This window comes from Saccopteryx leptura, chromosome 2, assembly GCF_036850995.1.
Source record: "Saccopteryx leptura isolate mSacLep1 chromosome 2, mSacLep1_pri_phased_curated, whole genome shotgun sequence".
Taxonomy (NCBI): domain Eukaryota; kingdom Metazoa; phylum Chordata; class Mammalia; order Chiroptera; family Emballonuridae; genus Saccopteryx; species Saccopteryx leptura.
The window spans coordinates 235155571-235171103 of NC_089504.1; the positions used below are offsets into that span (position 1 = coordinate 235155571).

At 54.4% G+C, this 15533-nt stretch overlaps 1 protein-coding gene across 1 annotated transcript in view; it reads right to left on the minus strand.

The window, feature by feature from the left end:
* MYO18B (myosin XVIIIB) overlaps positions 1 to 15533 on the minus strand; it is a 232770-nt gene that overhangs the window by 197586 nt on the left and 19651 nt on the right. Inside the window, exons 4-11 of the mRNA XM_066370610.1 lie at positions 12931 to 14160; positions 12327 to 12393; positions 11331 to 11443; positions 9871 to 10047; positions 4742 to 4940; positions 2979 to 3121; positions 2068 to 2168; positions 127 to 190 (exon numbers count right to left, since the gene is read on the minus strand). Coding sequence (XP_066226707.1) covers positions 127 to 190; positions 2068 to 2168; positions 2979 to 3121; positions 4742 to 4940; positions 9871 to 10047; positions 11331 to 11443; positions 12327 to 12393; positions 12931 to 14160 — 2094 coding nt within the window. The remainder of the gene's footprint in view (positions 1 to 126; positions 191 to 2067; positions 2169 to 2978; positions 3122 to 4741; positions 4941 to 9870; positions 10048 to 11330; positions 11444 to 12326; positions 12394 to 12930; positions 14161 to 15533) is intronic.

A 15533-nucleotide genomic window follows, 5' to 3' on the forward strand; every position in this document is an offset into this window, starting at 1 on the left:
CAGCCCTTGCCAACTGTAAACCCCAATGGCAAAGGAGACGAGTCACACAGGAGAGCTCTCCATCACCCCCCTACCCTGGCCGCGGGGCCAAGCCACCCGCACACACCCAAAGGATGTCCTCCTCACCTTCGACCAAACGCCCATGCCGAAGGAGCTGCTGTCTGCCATCTGGTGCAGGTGTAGCTCTGTCCTAGATGCACAGAAGGGACCAGACATAAGGGAGGGCCCACCCACACCAGTGGCCTGGCAGGGCAGGTGGTCACCATGATGTGGGGCTCCCCACAATGCCCCAGGAAGTCCCAGGGCCTTCCCCAGGTCCTATCCCACCTCTCGAATATTTCTCCCTCACCGCCCTCATTCGGCCCTTCCTCAGTGCCAGGAAACCCTGGAAGAAAGAGCCATGGACTTAAGTCAGGGAAGCGGGTTCTAACTCCAGGTCTGCCAACAGGATGTGTGGCCTTTGCTCGAGGATATTAAGACCAGCCGACTCAAGGGAGCCCTTGCTATATGCTAACTCCAAAGCTCACTCACGACAGACCCACGAAATACACGCAAATAGTATTCCCACGTTACAGATGGCAAAACAGAGGCAGTCAAGAGTTAAAGAGTTAACGTCCCTCCCACAGAGCTAGCAAACAAAGAGCTATCTTGCCACCCAAGCCCTCCCCTGGCCTCTGTCACCACCCTAGAAAGTGACATGATGTTTAAAGCCCCTTGCAGTACACTGAGGTTCCTTAAAGAGGGAGACCTGGGGTGGGCTGCCCAATCCTGCAGACCTGAGAAACACAGGCGGAGTGGGAGGTGGAGGCATGGCCCCGCCCCGCCCCGCCCCCCTCCAGGCATGCTCTGCTCACAAACAGGTGGTGGAGCCCAGCCTCAGAGCCCCACAACCCTCCATGGGGGCTCATATTGGTTCCTGGGAAGTGGAGCTCTCTCACCAGTCCCCAGTTTTCACAGTTCTGGGAGGGCCTTCTCCCCTCGTCCTCTGATGATCCCAGACCCCTGGCCTCTGTCTCACACCCAGGACGGAGCCCTGTCAGACAGACTCTGAGTCCAATCCCAGCCCTGCCATGGGGAGTCCCTTCCAGGCAAGAGCTCCAGGCCCAGACCGGAGCTCCACGCAGGGGTACAGGACTGATGACCCCAATGGGGGTCACCAGGGAAGTGTGTCTGCCCTCCAGTGTTCTCAGAGACGAGGAAACAGAGGTCCCTGAGGTGAACCACTCACCGGAAGCCAGGGAGCTGGAGGAGGGGACTCAAACCCCATGTGCAGAGTTTATATAATACATTCTCCCTCCCATGGGCACCCCTACTATGCGCTACACACAGTGCCTGCTGGCTTCACATGGAATCAGGTTTAAACGACCACAGACTGGCACTCATAGGTACCCATTCTACAGAAAGGGAAACCGAGGTTCAGAGAGGAACGCACAGGGCAAAGCCTGTGGCTTTGAATCTAAACACACCACCCTCTGACTGTCCAGTCGGTCCTTTACAGAGTACGCCCATCAGGACCTACGGGGGTGTCCCCAGGAGGCCCTCCAAGATGCCTCGCCTGGCGACCCTGCTGGCCGCACCACCCAGTGCCCCCTTGTCCCGAGGTGCCCCACTCAGGCAAACCGCCATGTGCACTCAAGGCCACCACAAAATTTAGAAACTTCTAGAACACTTGGCGTCTGCTGTCCTTGCCCTCCTCCCGTGCCGCTGTCAGCCCTGGACCAACATGCCAACATCACACCAGACAGCCTCCACCATCTCCCAGAACTTGTAACTACCTGTATATGTGAGCTCCCAGCTATCTGTGAACTATCTCGCTTCAGCCTGCAAGGTCAGCCAAGGTATTGTTTCCACTTTACCGAGGAAGAAAGCAAGGCTCAGGGTGGATGACACTTAGCCAAGGTCACCCAGCCCAGGGGCAGTACCAGGCAGCTGAAATCAGAGGCCAGGATCCTAACCACTGGGTTCCATGGCCTCTCAGCTCTGGGCAGAGCGAAGGCGGGGCCTCTGGAGAGCGGGCGCCCATTGAGTGACTGCCCTCGGTGACGCCAACCCGGCCCAGTGGCTCACCTGAGATCCAGGTCCAGTCCCGCCAGCATCTGAGAGAAAACCTGGAAGCTGCCTTCCCCTTCCGGCTGCCGCGCCACCCGGCTCTTCTCCAAAAGCATAGTCTGCAAGAGGAGAGGACGGGCACCTGGTCGGCACCGGGTGCGCTGGCCCCACACCCGGTGCCCAGCGACCCTGAGTCCCCCACAGGGTGCCCCCCCCCCGGAGACAACACCTCAGGTCCGAACTCCCCTGGACACCTTCGTATCAAAACTTATCAGTCCCCTGTCTCACCAATGTAGAGTCCATCCAGGGACTCCGCAAATATAAACGACTCATTCGAATGAAGGCGTCTCAGAGGAAGAACAATGACCTGGAGCCACGCAACAACATACTCCTAGCTCACAGAAGCCTCTAGTAACGTGACCCAAAGGGTCATGAATGGTTGGATTTCGGGACCAAGATGGGAAAGGGACTTCCTGGACTTCAGTGAGTTTTCCTTGAGTCTGCGTATGATCCGAGCGTCACACACAAACAGCATTTCTAATAACCTAATCCTATTTCCTGTTCAAACAGCACGTTTGGGGGAGGGGAGGGATGTGGGTGAAGCTGGGAACAAGCAGGCGTGTGCTTGTCACACCCTGACGGCACGGGAGGCTGGCGAGCGTCTGCTTCTTTTCAGCTTCTAAGACCCAACTAATGAGCGGCTGCATTACATATTTGTTCATGAATATTTCATCCCCGTGGCATTCTGAGGTGCAAACGGGCCAGCTTGCTCTACGAGGGGACTTTCTGGGTCACTGAGTGAGGTGGGGAGGTGCTGGCACCATTCAGATGCATTGTGCCAGGGTCCCAGGAGGCATGGGCTCTGCTACGTGGGGCTGGGGAACCTGCAGCCCTGGGACCGCCCTCTCCCTTCCTCCAAGAGGCCTCACCTGGAGCTGAGCAGCTGTGACTCGGCCTGTGGCATTGAAGTCCAGTGACATCACCATGGTGAACCGGGTGGCGCTGCGGCTGTGGCCCGTGGACACGGAGCCAAAGGCCCGGAGGAGAGTGAAGGTAGCTCGAATCTTCTCCACTGTGGGGGGCACAGGATGGAATGTCACCCCCACCTCTCATAGGACTACCTTCCTCACTGGCCCCTGTTTCGGGGCCAGATCCCATCCTGGCCCCGGGCCCAGGCAGGCTCCTTGCCATACCTCTCCTGACCTTGACTCTAAACCACTTACATTTCAGTGCCGGCCTGGCCCTGTGCTGCAAGTGGGGGTACAGGGGGGCAGGAATGAATCAAGAAGGGAATGGCACACTGTGGTGACAGGGGCTGCCCTAGCACCTCCTGGGCCTGACGGGGTCTAGGAGGAAGGCAGGGCACTAACATTCTCAGAACCCCATGACAGTGTGTTTTAAAACCCCTGCAGTTTCCCCACAACTATTTATTGAGCACCTGCTATGTATCAGGCATTGGGCCAGGCACCTGGATACAGCCTAGCCTGAATCCCACTCTCTAACACACAGCAGAACTACATTTTAGGAAAGCAAAGACTGGCGTCTCTCCCTGCTGTATCACCAGGCCCCCAGACACACAGCAAGGGATCAGGAAGCACCCAAATGACCCCAGGAGAAGAGCAGCAGAACACAGTAGTTAGCAAGTTTGAATATGGGCTTGGTCCTTTGCTAGTACCTCGATTTACAGCAAATCAGTTAGCATCCCTGGGGCCCAGGTACCCTGTCTGTAAGATGGAATCACACCAGTAGCAACCTCAAAAAAAAAAAGGCACCTACCCCATGCAGTTGCCATGAGGACTAAGACTTAACAATGGCAAGTGCTTAGAATGAGCTCCCAGTGTGCTGCTGTTAGTATTATATTTATTAGAAATGGAAAAGCAAATATTGCCGACGCCATGTATTCCCGGCAGGGAGAATGCTGCCTCCAGGAGGGCAGAAACTGATTTGGGGGACGGGGGATTTTTACTTTCTTATGCATAGAGCAGATATACCTATGTAAACAGATCATGGAATAACTATAGCATTGGAATATCGTGGGGAGATGATTAGGGGATAAAATGTTTTAAAAGACTCCTTAAGAGAGAGGAAAAAAAATTTTTTTTGAGGACACCAGCCCAGGGATTACAGCTGTGGAGCCAGACCGCCTGTCCCCCTCCTCCACATGCCGGCCACCTCCCGGCTAACCAGCTCTGCCAGCACTTGGTGCAGAACATGCAAGTCCGGCACATACAGACAGAAGCTCAGTTGCTCCCTGCGTGCCCGCTCCTCAAGGACACAAGCCACGCCCCCATCTTTACTAGCAGGTCCTCCGTACAGGACAGCAGGTCCTGCGCTGCGCGAGGACACCACGTCAGAGGGGCGTGTCACCTGTGCCACACCGCCACAAGTTTGTGCGCTCGTCAGAACAACGCTCTGGAACGTGGCAGCTGAGTGCTTGGGGCTAACACGGTCAGTGTGGGGTGAGTGCCCCGTACATGGCTGTGAGTGTCGTGAGGAGGGAACACCTTTTTCCAATTTGCATGGAGGCGTCCACTGGACGGGAGTGGCCCCGCCCAGGAGCGAGCACGGGATCTGTGCATATGCTGAGGGAATGCTAGGCGAATGGGTATAAGGAGGAGCAGCCCCGCACCCCCTCCAACTCCTCCACTCCCTCCCCACAACCACACTATAGGTCACCCGGAGCCAACTGTACCTGAGACACTGCCATCCACACTGCCAGCCATCCCCACCAGGTGCTCTAGGACCTGCTCGCAGCAGGTGGTCTTCCCAGCACCGCTTCGGCCCAGGGCCACGATGCTCTGGTCTCTCCGCTGGCTCAGCAGCGCCCAGTATGCCCGCTGAGCCAGGGAACCAATGTGGGCAGGCAGGCCATCCCGGCGGCACCTGGGCACCTGCAGGAATATCCTAGGCATCAGCCTCCGCACCCCAGCTTGTGCCCAGGGAGCACTGGAAGACAGCACTCTCCCCCCAGCCCCCACCCCGGCCTCAAGTCCACATCCATGTCCATGCCCCTCTTCCTACTCCAGTCTCATCATGGAAGTCTCACATTTTACTGGGAAGAGCCCCATCCGGGCATCTAGTCCTGTGCCTGGCCCACTGTGACTCCTTGGGCAGCTTCTGACCCTACTCTGCTCCCGGGTCTCCTCTTCAGCTAGTGGAAGGCTTGAACCAGACCTTCATCAGCTCATGGAGCTCATCTTACTCACTACTCAAATTATTGAGTAGTACCTGCCGGGAATGAAGCAGCTCAATAAAATGGCACAATCGATTAGTGATGCCTGCCATGGAAACAGAATGAGCCATCGCGGTATGTGTGCTATGTATTTGCCATAACATATTAGATAATACCTGAAGTCCCTTTCAGCTTGTTTATTTATGCATTCATCCATTCATTCATTCTTCATTCAATAATAAAATTTTGTTGAGTGTGCACTATGTAGCAGGCACTGTCCCAGGCACTGGGGGCACACACCACACAAAACAGATAAAGAAACCTCTGCCAACCAGGAGGAGATACCATTAAACACCTGTAGAATGGCTTAAACAATGTTTTAAAATTTTTTTAACACTCACGACCAAGTTCTGGGAAAGATGTGGGGCAACTGGAATTCTCATACCACGCTGGTAGGAATGCTGAATGACATAGCCACCCTAGGAAACTGGCAGTTTCTTATGCAGCGAGATATGCACACATCACAGAACCCAGAAATCCCACACCGAGGTATCTACCCAAGAGGAAGTAATATTTATGTTCACAAAAGAAGTTCTATGTCCCTGATTATACTGAAAATGTATTCAAAGTGACCAAAAACTACAAACAATACAAATGTCTTTAACTCGGGAACTAGGAAAACCAACATCCCGGTTTTAGCGTGGATAGTCTCATGTCCCAGAAAACCCATGTCCCCAGGACACAGGACAACTGGTCCCCCTACAGATGGATAAACAAGCCAGTGCAATAAAATATAATGAAGTAAAGGAACAAACAGCTATAACCGTAATAATAAGGGGGAATCGCAAATGCATTGTGCTAAGCGGAAAAACCCGATTAACAGGTCACATCCTGTATGGTTACATCTACTCGACTTCTCAGAAAAGGCGCAACAACTGTATAAGGACAGCCAAGGGCAGGACATGGGAGAGGGGATGGCCACATAGAGAACTTTTGGGGGTGACGGGACTGTCTTGTAATTGATGGTGGGGGTAGTTATACATCTATACACATTTGTCCAGAACTTAACGGAACGGAACACCAACAAGGATGCTTATAACTGTATGTAAATTATACCTTAATAAATCTGACTTTGAAAAACAAAAAAAATCCCTGCCTGTGGAGCTTGTTTTCTGTTGGGAAAACACTGACGATAAACAGAACAAATAATTAAATTATATCAAACGGGAATCATTTTCAAGCCATGAGCCTGCATGAGATCACCAAGGAAGTGGCTGTTTGAAGAGGATGAAAGAGGCGTGGGGCCGGGCCCTGAATTTGCAGAGGTCACGGGGACCAGCGAGGAGGCTGAGAAGGAGGACCAGCAGGATGGAGGGGACACCAGGAGGGAGGAGTACCGGAGCCAAGGAAGAGAGGGAGGGGTCGGCTGTCAAACGCTACTGAAGGTCAAGTTGGAGGAGAATTGACCACTGAACCTGGCAGCTCAAAACTCACTGGGGACTTTGACGAGAGTTTGCTTTGCGTAGCCTTCAGGGAAAAGGGGAAGCAGTGAAGACGGCGGGCGGGGGAAGGGCACCAAAGGGAACAGTGCGACGAGCCTGGCTGGAGGAGGACGGCGGAAGCCGAGACGTCAAGTGGGCAACCAGTGGCCCCAGTGAGGCATCGTCTGCATCCCCAGGGCTGTGCTGCAACTGGGGGCACAAATCCCAGTATGGTGGCCCTCCCTCTAGCGTGGTCCCCCAGCTTGGGGCTGAAGGCATCTCCAGCCCACTGTGGGCCTTAGTGCCCCAAACCCCGAGGAGGAGTAATGAATGAATCCAATCCTGGGTTTAGCAGGCCCCACGGCCAGCAAAGTTGGGAGCAGCCCCCATACTGCATGAGGCAGGCAAAGGGTCCCCAGGTCTGAGTTCTGAAGCAACCTCCTCCGGAAACACTGAAGTCCCAGGAACAGGCTATCTCATCCATCAGCTCCCCAGGCTCACTGTCTAGACCAGTGCTGGTCAACCTGGTCCCTACCGCCCACTAGTGGGCGTTCCAGCTTTCATGGTGGGCGGTAGCGGAGCAACCAAAGTATAAATAAAAGGATAGATTTAACTATAGTAAGTTGTTTTATAAAGATTTATTCTGCCAAACTTAGCAAAAATCTGACATAAAGTACTTGGTAAGTAATTATTATTATATGCTTTAACTTGCTGTAATTCTGCTTTATAAATTTTATAAAGTAAAGTTACTTCCCTACTTTATAAATCACCATTACTGTGGAACCGGTGGGTGGTTAGAAAATTTTACTACTAACAGAGACACAAAAGTGGGCGGTAGGTATAAAAAGGTTGACTACCCCTGGTCTAGACAGTAGAAGGGAGAATTCTGCAGGTCCAGGTCTCTGGGCACACACACAGGTGCACGTATGCACACATACCCTTGCATGCTTGCACACAGACGTGCTCATGGACACGTACACCCAACAGCTGTTAAGTCCCCACACACAGAGGCAGGCCTGTCTACACTTGACATGGTCATGCCACACTCACACACACTCATACCCACGAAGACCTGCACCCCCAGGCACACACCCAGCTCCCAGCCTCACAGTGGACCCAGACCCCAGGGAGAAAGGCCCAGCATTGCCCCACACCTCACCCAGGCCATCTTCAAGGCAGGCCCCATTTCTAGCCTTACTGCAGGTCTGTGGTGCCACCTGGTGGCCATGTGAGGAACCAGGCGTGGCTCAGACAAAGAACAGCAGGTTTGGGTGTGAGAGGCGGATGACTGAAGGGAAGGATGGGGCCCTTGGTTAAGGCTTCAGGGGGATCATGAGACTCAGAGGCAGAGAGGAATCTCAAGACTCCAATCCCTCCTCAAAGGACATGACCCAGTGCCTGCACTATTGGGCTCTTTGACCCAGGTTCTGAAATGGATGCCTCAATCCAGGACAGCCTTGCCTTAGGAATGTATACAAAACGTTCCTTCTAGGGGCTCCTAAGAAGACAGAGGGGCCACTCCACTGCTCCTGAGGCTCAGGGGCCTTGGGCTACAGTAACAGAAGCGTGGTCCTCACAGCAAGAGACAGGAGAGTGCACATGCCAAGCCGTCATCCGTTCAGCCCTGGCCATGGACAGCCAGGCTGGAGAGGGGCCCGAGACACAACTGAAGATGTGGGGTGGGGTGGGGTGGAGTGGGGGGGGGTGTCCTGGGGAAGAGAAGTCTGGGGGGGGGGTCAGGGCCACTGTCTCCTCTTTATTGGCCAGGAATTCCCTGGGATTCTAGAGCAGCGGTTCTCAACCTGTGGGTCGCAACCCCGGCAGGGGTCGAACAACCAAAACACAGGGGTCGCCTAAAGCCATCAGAAAATACATATTTATTATACAATACATTTTTAAATAAAATAAGAATTTCCGATGGCTTTAGGTGACCCCTGTGTTTTGGTCGTTTGACCCCCGCTGGGGTCGCAACCCACAGGTTGAAAACCACTGCTCTAGAGGGTTTTTCATCCCCAATTGACAGATGAGAAAACCGAGGCCCGAGAGGCATCATGATCTTTCCCAGGCACCTGCAGTGTGTTAGCAGGTGTTCTAGAGGCCTGCGTCTTCCCAGACCAACGGGCCTCCAGGACAGTGCCTAGATATGACGTTTGACCTGTGACAGGGCTCCCTGCCTTCGCCTTTGCCCCATTCCTTCTCAGCAGCCAAGGGCATCCTCCCACAAAGTGAGTCAGACCATGTCACTGCTCTGCTAAAAGTCTCCATCAGGCTCAGACTAAAAGCAAAATCATTTTGACCATGTACAACCTAACGACGATGGACCCCGCACCTCCCCCCGCCCCAGCCTCTCCTTCTCCATTCTCATCTCCCCCACCCACGTTATCTTCACTACTCTGGGCCTGTCTTCCCCGCTGGAACAGGAGCTCCACGAGGCAGGCTCACGCCCTTCTCCTCCCCCGCTCTTTCCTCTGTGCCTGGCATAGGGAGACCTCAATCACATCTCAATCAATAGCCCTGAGGGAATGAAAAGGACCGGCTCTCGTTACTCAGTTGCGGCTGCAGACCGTTCCACAAGGTGGCGCTGAGGGAATCCTTCGCTGTGACTGTCTTGACAGAAACCATCCATTTCTACACTTCCCAAGAAAAAATAAGTAAAAGCAGAGAACCAAGGCTTCTGTTTCCTGAGTTACACATGAATGTCCGGGACTCCCCAGACCAGATGGGGTTCAGAGCGCAGGGGAGCCGATGGCCTGGGTTTCATCCCAACTCCTCCACTGGCTGAATGTGAGAGTTTAGCAGCTGGCCCAGACAGTTCCCACCTGTAAACGGGGTAGTTATGGTGTCTGTCTTTTCAGGTGGTGTGATATGTAAAGGTGTGCCTCGCAGATAGCTGACACTCATTCAAAATTTCTCTCGTAATTATTGTCCTTAATGCTCCTATTGTGTCTCTAAGTTACTTGTCTTGCCCCTCTAAGGAATAGGGATCCCATGGTTCTTGATGACCCACAATGCCCATCACACCCCCATATCTCGTGCCTGTCAAGATGCTGCTCACAGACAGGTTTACAGGGGACTCTGGCTGCTCTGTGCCCCCCTGAGATGCAGAGCAATCTGTCGCCCTCCCCTCCTGTGCCTGTCCCTGTCCCCGTTCCCTGGTTCCCCCCTCACCTTGCCTGCAGAGGGCGCTGGCAGCCCCCGGGGCTGGAGGGCGATCAGGTCTGGCCCGGTGGCAGTGTATGGCAGCTGAGCCTGGTAGCGGTGCAGAAGCGTGTTCAGGACACTCGATTCGTTGACACTGACCAGGGAGGCCAGGTCCTCGGCCTGATCCAGCTCCGGGGGGTTGGCCTGTGAACCATCACAGAGTGTCCCGTGGCTGCTTGTGCCCCCACACCACCACCACTCCCTTACAAACAGAGCCCTGCGGCCCTGTCCCTGGAAAGCTGTGTGCCAAAGACCAGAACAGAACACAAGGACTCTGGAGAGAGCCAAAAAGCCCTACAAGTGACAGGGACGCCCCTTCTCCTGTGCCCTTGGTGCGGTCTAAGGGCCACCCCTCTGTTCACAGTGGTCCCTCCTCCCTGCGCCCACTGTCCTGCCAGGGGAGGGGCTCAGAACACAGCAAGATTCGGAGTCTGCTGCATCTCAAACACCAAGCTTGGTGTTCCCAAGCCAGGCCGCGTCCACTGCTGTCCCTCCTCTCCTGAGACTCGTGGGGGAGCGCTCTGTGCCCCTGGGACCCTCAGGGATGGAGGCCAACAGCAAAACTGCCCCATTTCTCTGACAGTCCCTCGTGTATCCATCCCTTGGAAAAAAGCTCAGGCCCTTCTAGAAGCAAACGATGATTTTAGCTTCTTGGGGCATTTATGCTACAAGGCTTCCTACCATTCTTTCCAGCTTCAAGGAGTTTTCTGGGCCTCAGGCCCTGGGGTTTGGGCCAACTCTGAGCTCTCTTAGGGGTCATTCTTCCTTCTGAGAACACGGCCCTCTGCAAACTCCCAACACCACTGGGAATGGAGGGCGTGGGGTGGGCCAGGAGAGCAGAGGAATGAAGACGATCAAGGCCCACATGGGCTCCTGGGGGAGACTCTTGATTAGCAGGCTTTGAGGGGTGTTAAACAAGCAGGACAGGACCTTTTCCTAAAATCATTATACTCTTATTTACCCTCAAATAGATTTATAGTACACCGAAAAAAAATTATGCAAAACAATCGAAAAAGCAAAACCAAAGGAATGATTAATACTCAAAATATATGCCATTATTCCCTACGCTATGGTTAATGGCAAGCAGCACAACTGCCTCTGAGTTCCCTGGCAGCCAGGGTGAAAGGGGGAACACGCTTTGCAGCATGATTTGCAATAACCATAAAAAGAAAAGCAATCAGTTTCCTGGGTCAAGCAGAACTCTCAGTCCTAAGACCTAACAAACACATCTCTTAATGTTACTTCATAAAGGGGACACAGTGGGACAAAGTAATGACCCTCATAATATACCTCCAGTACAGCAATGAGTTCTACAACTCCCTTCAAAGCATCAAGCCCAAGTAGAGTCTATAATCAGGTATGAAGAAGCCTCTAGAAGGATGGGGCAGGCCAGAGGGGAGCAGGCAGGGAGTGGGGTGGTGACTCACCCGATGAACATGCTCCTCGTCCACCTCGGTGACAGTTTTGTCGGTGTCAATGCAAAGTCGCACCCTTCCTGCCGGCAGGTCGGCTGTTCCCTCATCTGGCTTAAGCACCGTCGCTGGTGGACAGCCAAGGGGAGAGAGGAGAGGAGGGTGGGGGAGGGAGGAGGGGAGGGGGAGGGAGGAGGGGAGAGACAGGGGGAGAGAGGAGAGGAGGGGGGGGAGGGAGGAGGGGAGAGACAGGGGGAGAGAGGAGAGGGAGGGGGAGGGAGGAGGGGAGAGACAGGCTCTGAGCTGCTGGGCCAGGCCAGGGAGCTGGACAGGGTGCCCGGAGCAGGTCAGAAAAGGACAGCCTCCTCTCCACGCGGGGCCTGTTCACACGGAGGGTTCCAGATTGTGACTCCACACCCTTTAAGGACAGAGGCTGGGTCCAACTCATCTTGGGCTTTTATCAGCTGGCACAGAAACCCCCGGATGGTGGGTTCACAACCCATCTCCTACCTAGACCTGGGATGGCAGCTGATGGCAGACAGGCTGCCATTTCCCCTCCCAGCACCCATGACAGACATCACTAATCAATCACTCTTCCCAGCTGCATTCTGACTGGGTCTTAGAATCGCTTCCCAGTACACGGTGGTCACAGCTAATGGAAAAAAGTGGGCTCGTGAGATGAAATCTATTTGCCCACCTGCACTGGACTCCAAGTTCCCTGAGGAACACTACAGAAACCAAACTATGCTAGTTGCACTAAGGAATTAGTTAAATAATTAATTACCAAGGCACAAATGTCTTCAAAAACAGGACCCAGTGGACCAGCTGCCAAGAGTGAAATGACACCTGACTACTCCCGCCCCAGTCTCAGTGGGTCCAGCCGCTCACCTTCCTCCCCGGACTGTGAGCAGGACCTGGCAAACACGGCTAGCAGCAGCAGAGGGCGCAGGGGGACAGACTTAGACACAGACACACACTCTCCACCCCAGATGCACTAAAATCCCTAATTACCAAGAGTAAATCCATCCTTCTGAACCAGCCAGACTTTCTCTGCTTCGTACCATCTGTCCTCAGGAGCCTGAGAGCAAAGATCACAATAAATTAAACCAGGATGACACTGCCCTCTCCCCACCCCTTTGTGAGGGGCGAAGCCCTTACATGAGAGTTCTTTGCAGTGTGGTCTGGGATCACCTCAAGCAGAATCTAAGGGGTGGGAGGTGCTTCTTTAACTGCAGATGCACTGGCTCCACCCCTGGCCTTTTGAATAAAAGGCCCTGGGAATCTGCATTTTCTGCAATCTACTCCTTATGGGGCCCCAAGTCTGAGAACTACCATGTGGCACTGTAAGCTCAGCCATGAGGGGACAGCTCGCATTCTTGGGATCTCCCTCATACTATGGAGAATCTCCCCCCAGGACAGGTGCAGTGGGGGCCTCAAGATTCCTCCTTGCCAAGGAGGAGGTGTGTGTCCTATTCTTTGAGCTGGCCACCCCTCTCCAATTCCGTGTCCACCTTCTGTCTCTACCTGTCCATCCCCAGGGGCAAGTCTTTCCCATCCCTCCTCCTCTGGAAGGTCCCACCAACTGCTCCCCCATCCCGGGCTGCAGTCCCCTCACCTGGTCCAAGTCTCCACTCTGGCTTCTATCGCTCTCCTCCTGTAGGACTGGACCCTCTTGTTTTTCCTGTGTCCGAGCCCCTTCTGCATGGCTCTCCAGAGCAGGTGGTCTGGGTCCTTCCCGCTCCGTCTCTAGGGCCTCGGTCCTGTCCTGCTCCCCTCCGCAGGGCTCCTCTGCTTTCTGCCCTCCGCTGTCTGGCCGGCTCTCCTTCCCAGCAGCCACTGGGGTCTCCCCACGTGCACCCGCCTCCTTGGGGGCTTCACAGCCATTCTCTGCCTTACTCCCAGACCTCCCTGCCTGCCCAGATGCACCCTGAGGCCCGCGTGCTCTCTCCATGGCTCTGGGAGCCTGCCCCGCCGTCCCGGCCTTCCCCTGCACTTGGTCTCCCTTCTCCGCCTTGATCGGCACTTTGTCCATCTTCTCCCCCTGACTCAGGGGCACACCTCCTTTGTCCTTCCTCTGGGGACCTTCCCACTTGCTCCTTCTGCCCAGGGAACCTCCCCACTTTTTCACCAGCATTTGGGCCCCGGCCAACTTCCCTTCACCCCCTGCATCCTTGGAGAGAGTCCCCTTTGCTGTCTTGTTTGAGACAAGGTCCCCTCCCTTCTTCTCTGCTGTCTTGGGTTGTGCCCCCTCACCTGGCCCCTCTCTGCCCTGGGGCTCATCCCCTCTCAGCCCTTTGGTCTGGGGAGTCCCACCCCCTTTCCCCACTGTGCCTTGATCTTTCTCGCCTTTTGTTAGTAGCACAGTTCCTGTGTCCCCAAGACCCCCAGTCTGGGTCTTCTCAGCCTTCGGGGCTGTGTCCTCAGTGCTGGCCCAGGGACTAGGAGGGGTCCGTGGGCTCTCCCCCTTTCTTCCCCCTCCAGGGTCTGTGGCTGGGGTTGGGGTCTTGCAGGTAGGGACGTCATGGGGCTGGGCCCTCTGCTCTGGCTTGGCTGAGTCCGGGTCCAGCTTGGCCACCATCAGCAATACGTCGCCCCTCCTCACACCCTTCTTGAAGGGCAGGGGTTTTTTGGCTGGAGCCTCACTGGGGCCCGATTCCTGGGGCTTCTCTCCATTGATGGTGGTCATCAGCTCGGGCTCCGTGGTGCTGGCCCCCTCACTCTCCTTGCCCGGAATGTTTGAGTTCTGGGGAGAGCCCGACTGGTTGTCCTGGGAAATTGGTTGGTTTTCAGATTTGGTGCCACTGTTGGACTTGCTGTTGGGTTGGCTAGTGGAAATTTCTGGGGTCTAGGAGAGAGACCATAACCATCCTTAGCTGCTTGCTTACCTGACTGACAGCTTTTTCATTCACTCATTCACCCATTCACCCATTCATTTATTTGTTCACCCAGCCATTCATACATCCAAAGATCCTCAGGCAGCTATGAGATCTGATGAGCATTCCACCAGGCAATGAGCCCAATGACTGCACCCTCACCCTGGTTTTTGCTCAGTATCTCAAGGACAAGTGACAGAGTAAAAGAAGAGTGGACTTTGGAGCTCAACAGATTCAACTCCAAATTCAAATCCTAACTTTGCCACTCACAAGCTGTGTGGCCTTAGGTAAATGACCCTCTCTGAGCCTGTTTCCTAATCAATAAAGTGAAGACCAGAGTGGCCTACTATGTGCATGGGCTTTAGGGTTCACGATAATACGATACAGAAATAGTAGCTGCTACTGCTGCCGCTGTTATTGTTGTTGTCACTATTATTATTGCCTTGCTTCCTGCTGGGCCAGAAAGGGGTCAGGGAAAGGACTGGGGCCTGTAACCAAAGGACCTATTCTAGTCTTGGCTCACATATTTTCCAGCTGCATGACCACGAACAACACCAGCCATCCTCTGAGCTTCAGTTTTCTCCCCTCGGGGCAGGTAGAAACCACCTGACCGTCAGACTTTTTGCAGGACAAGAGGTGGAGAAGCACTTTGGAAACCACAGAGAACTGAACAGAGTGGCTGTACTTCCACTGCCCTGGACACTGTACCCTGCCCCCCGTACTGGGTGAGGGCCCCGTTTTCTGGCTCTGAGGTCTTGCACTCTTCCCTGATGTAGACATTTAGGCTATATCACATCCACAGGCTCTCTACCGCCCACTTCCCTGCCAGGCCCCTTACTGCCTTGTGACGTCAACCCTACCCAGCCCTCCACCCTCAAACCAGGCTAGCTGTGACCTAACATGCTCACAGGGCCAGCTTTGCCTCTTGTGGACAGTTCCACCCTGGTCCTGGCTTCACCACCTGCCCTAGTCTGGGTTCTCCCCTCTTGGACCCAGGCTAATGCCAGCCTTCCACACAGCAGAGCCTGGGAACCCAGGGTTCCCCCTCCTCCTGCCCCTGAACCATCCCAGGACCGTGCTCACTCCACCCTGCATAGCCTCACATCTGTGTCGCCTTTCCCAAGTCCAGGTCTATTTCCAAAATGTCTGAACTGGGAATCCCTTCAATTTGCTGCCAGTCATTTCAAACCCAATTAAAAGATTTGGCAACTGCCCACAGCCTCCGGGAAAATCATTGAACACCACCATCTGCCATTCAGAGCCCTCCACCAGGAGCCCGCACCTCCATTCTTGTTCTCTTGTCTCCATGTATCCCCATGCTTCAGCCCCTCCAGGCATCTCCCAC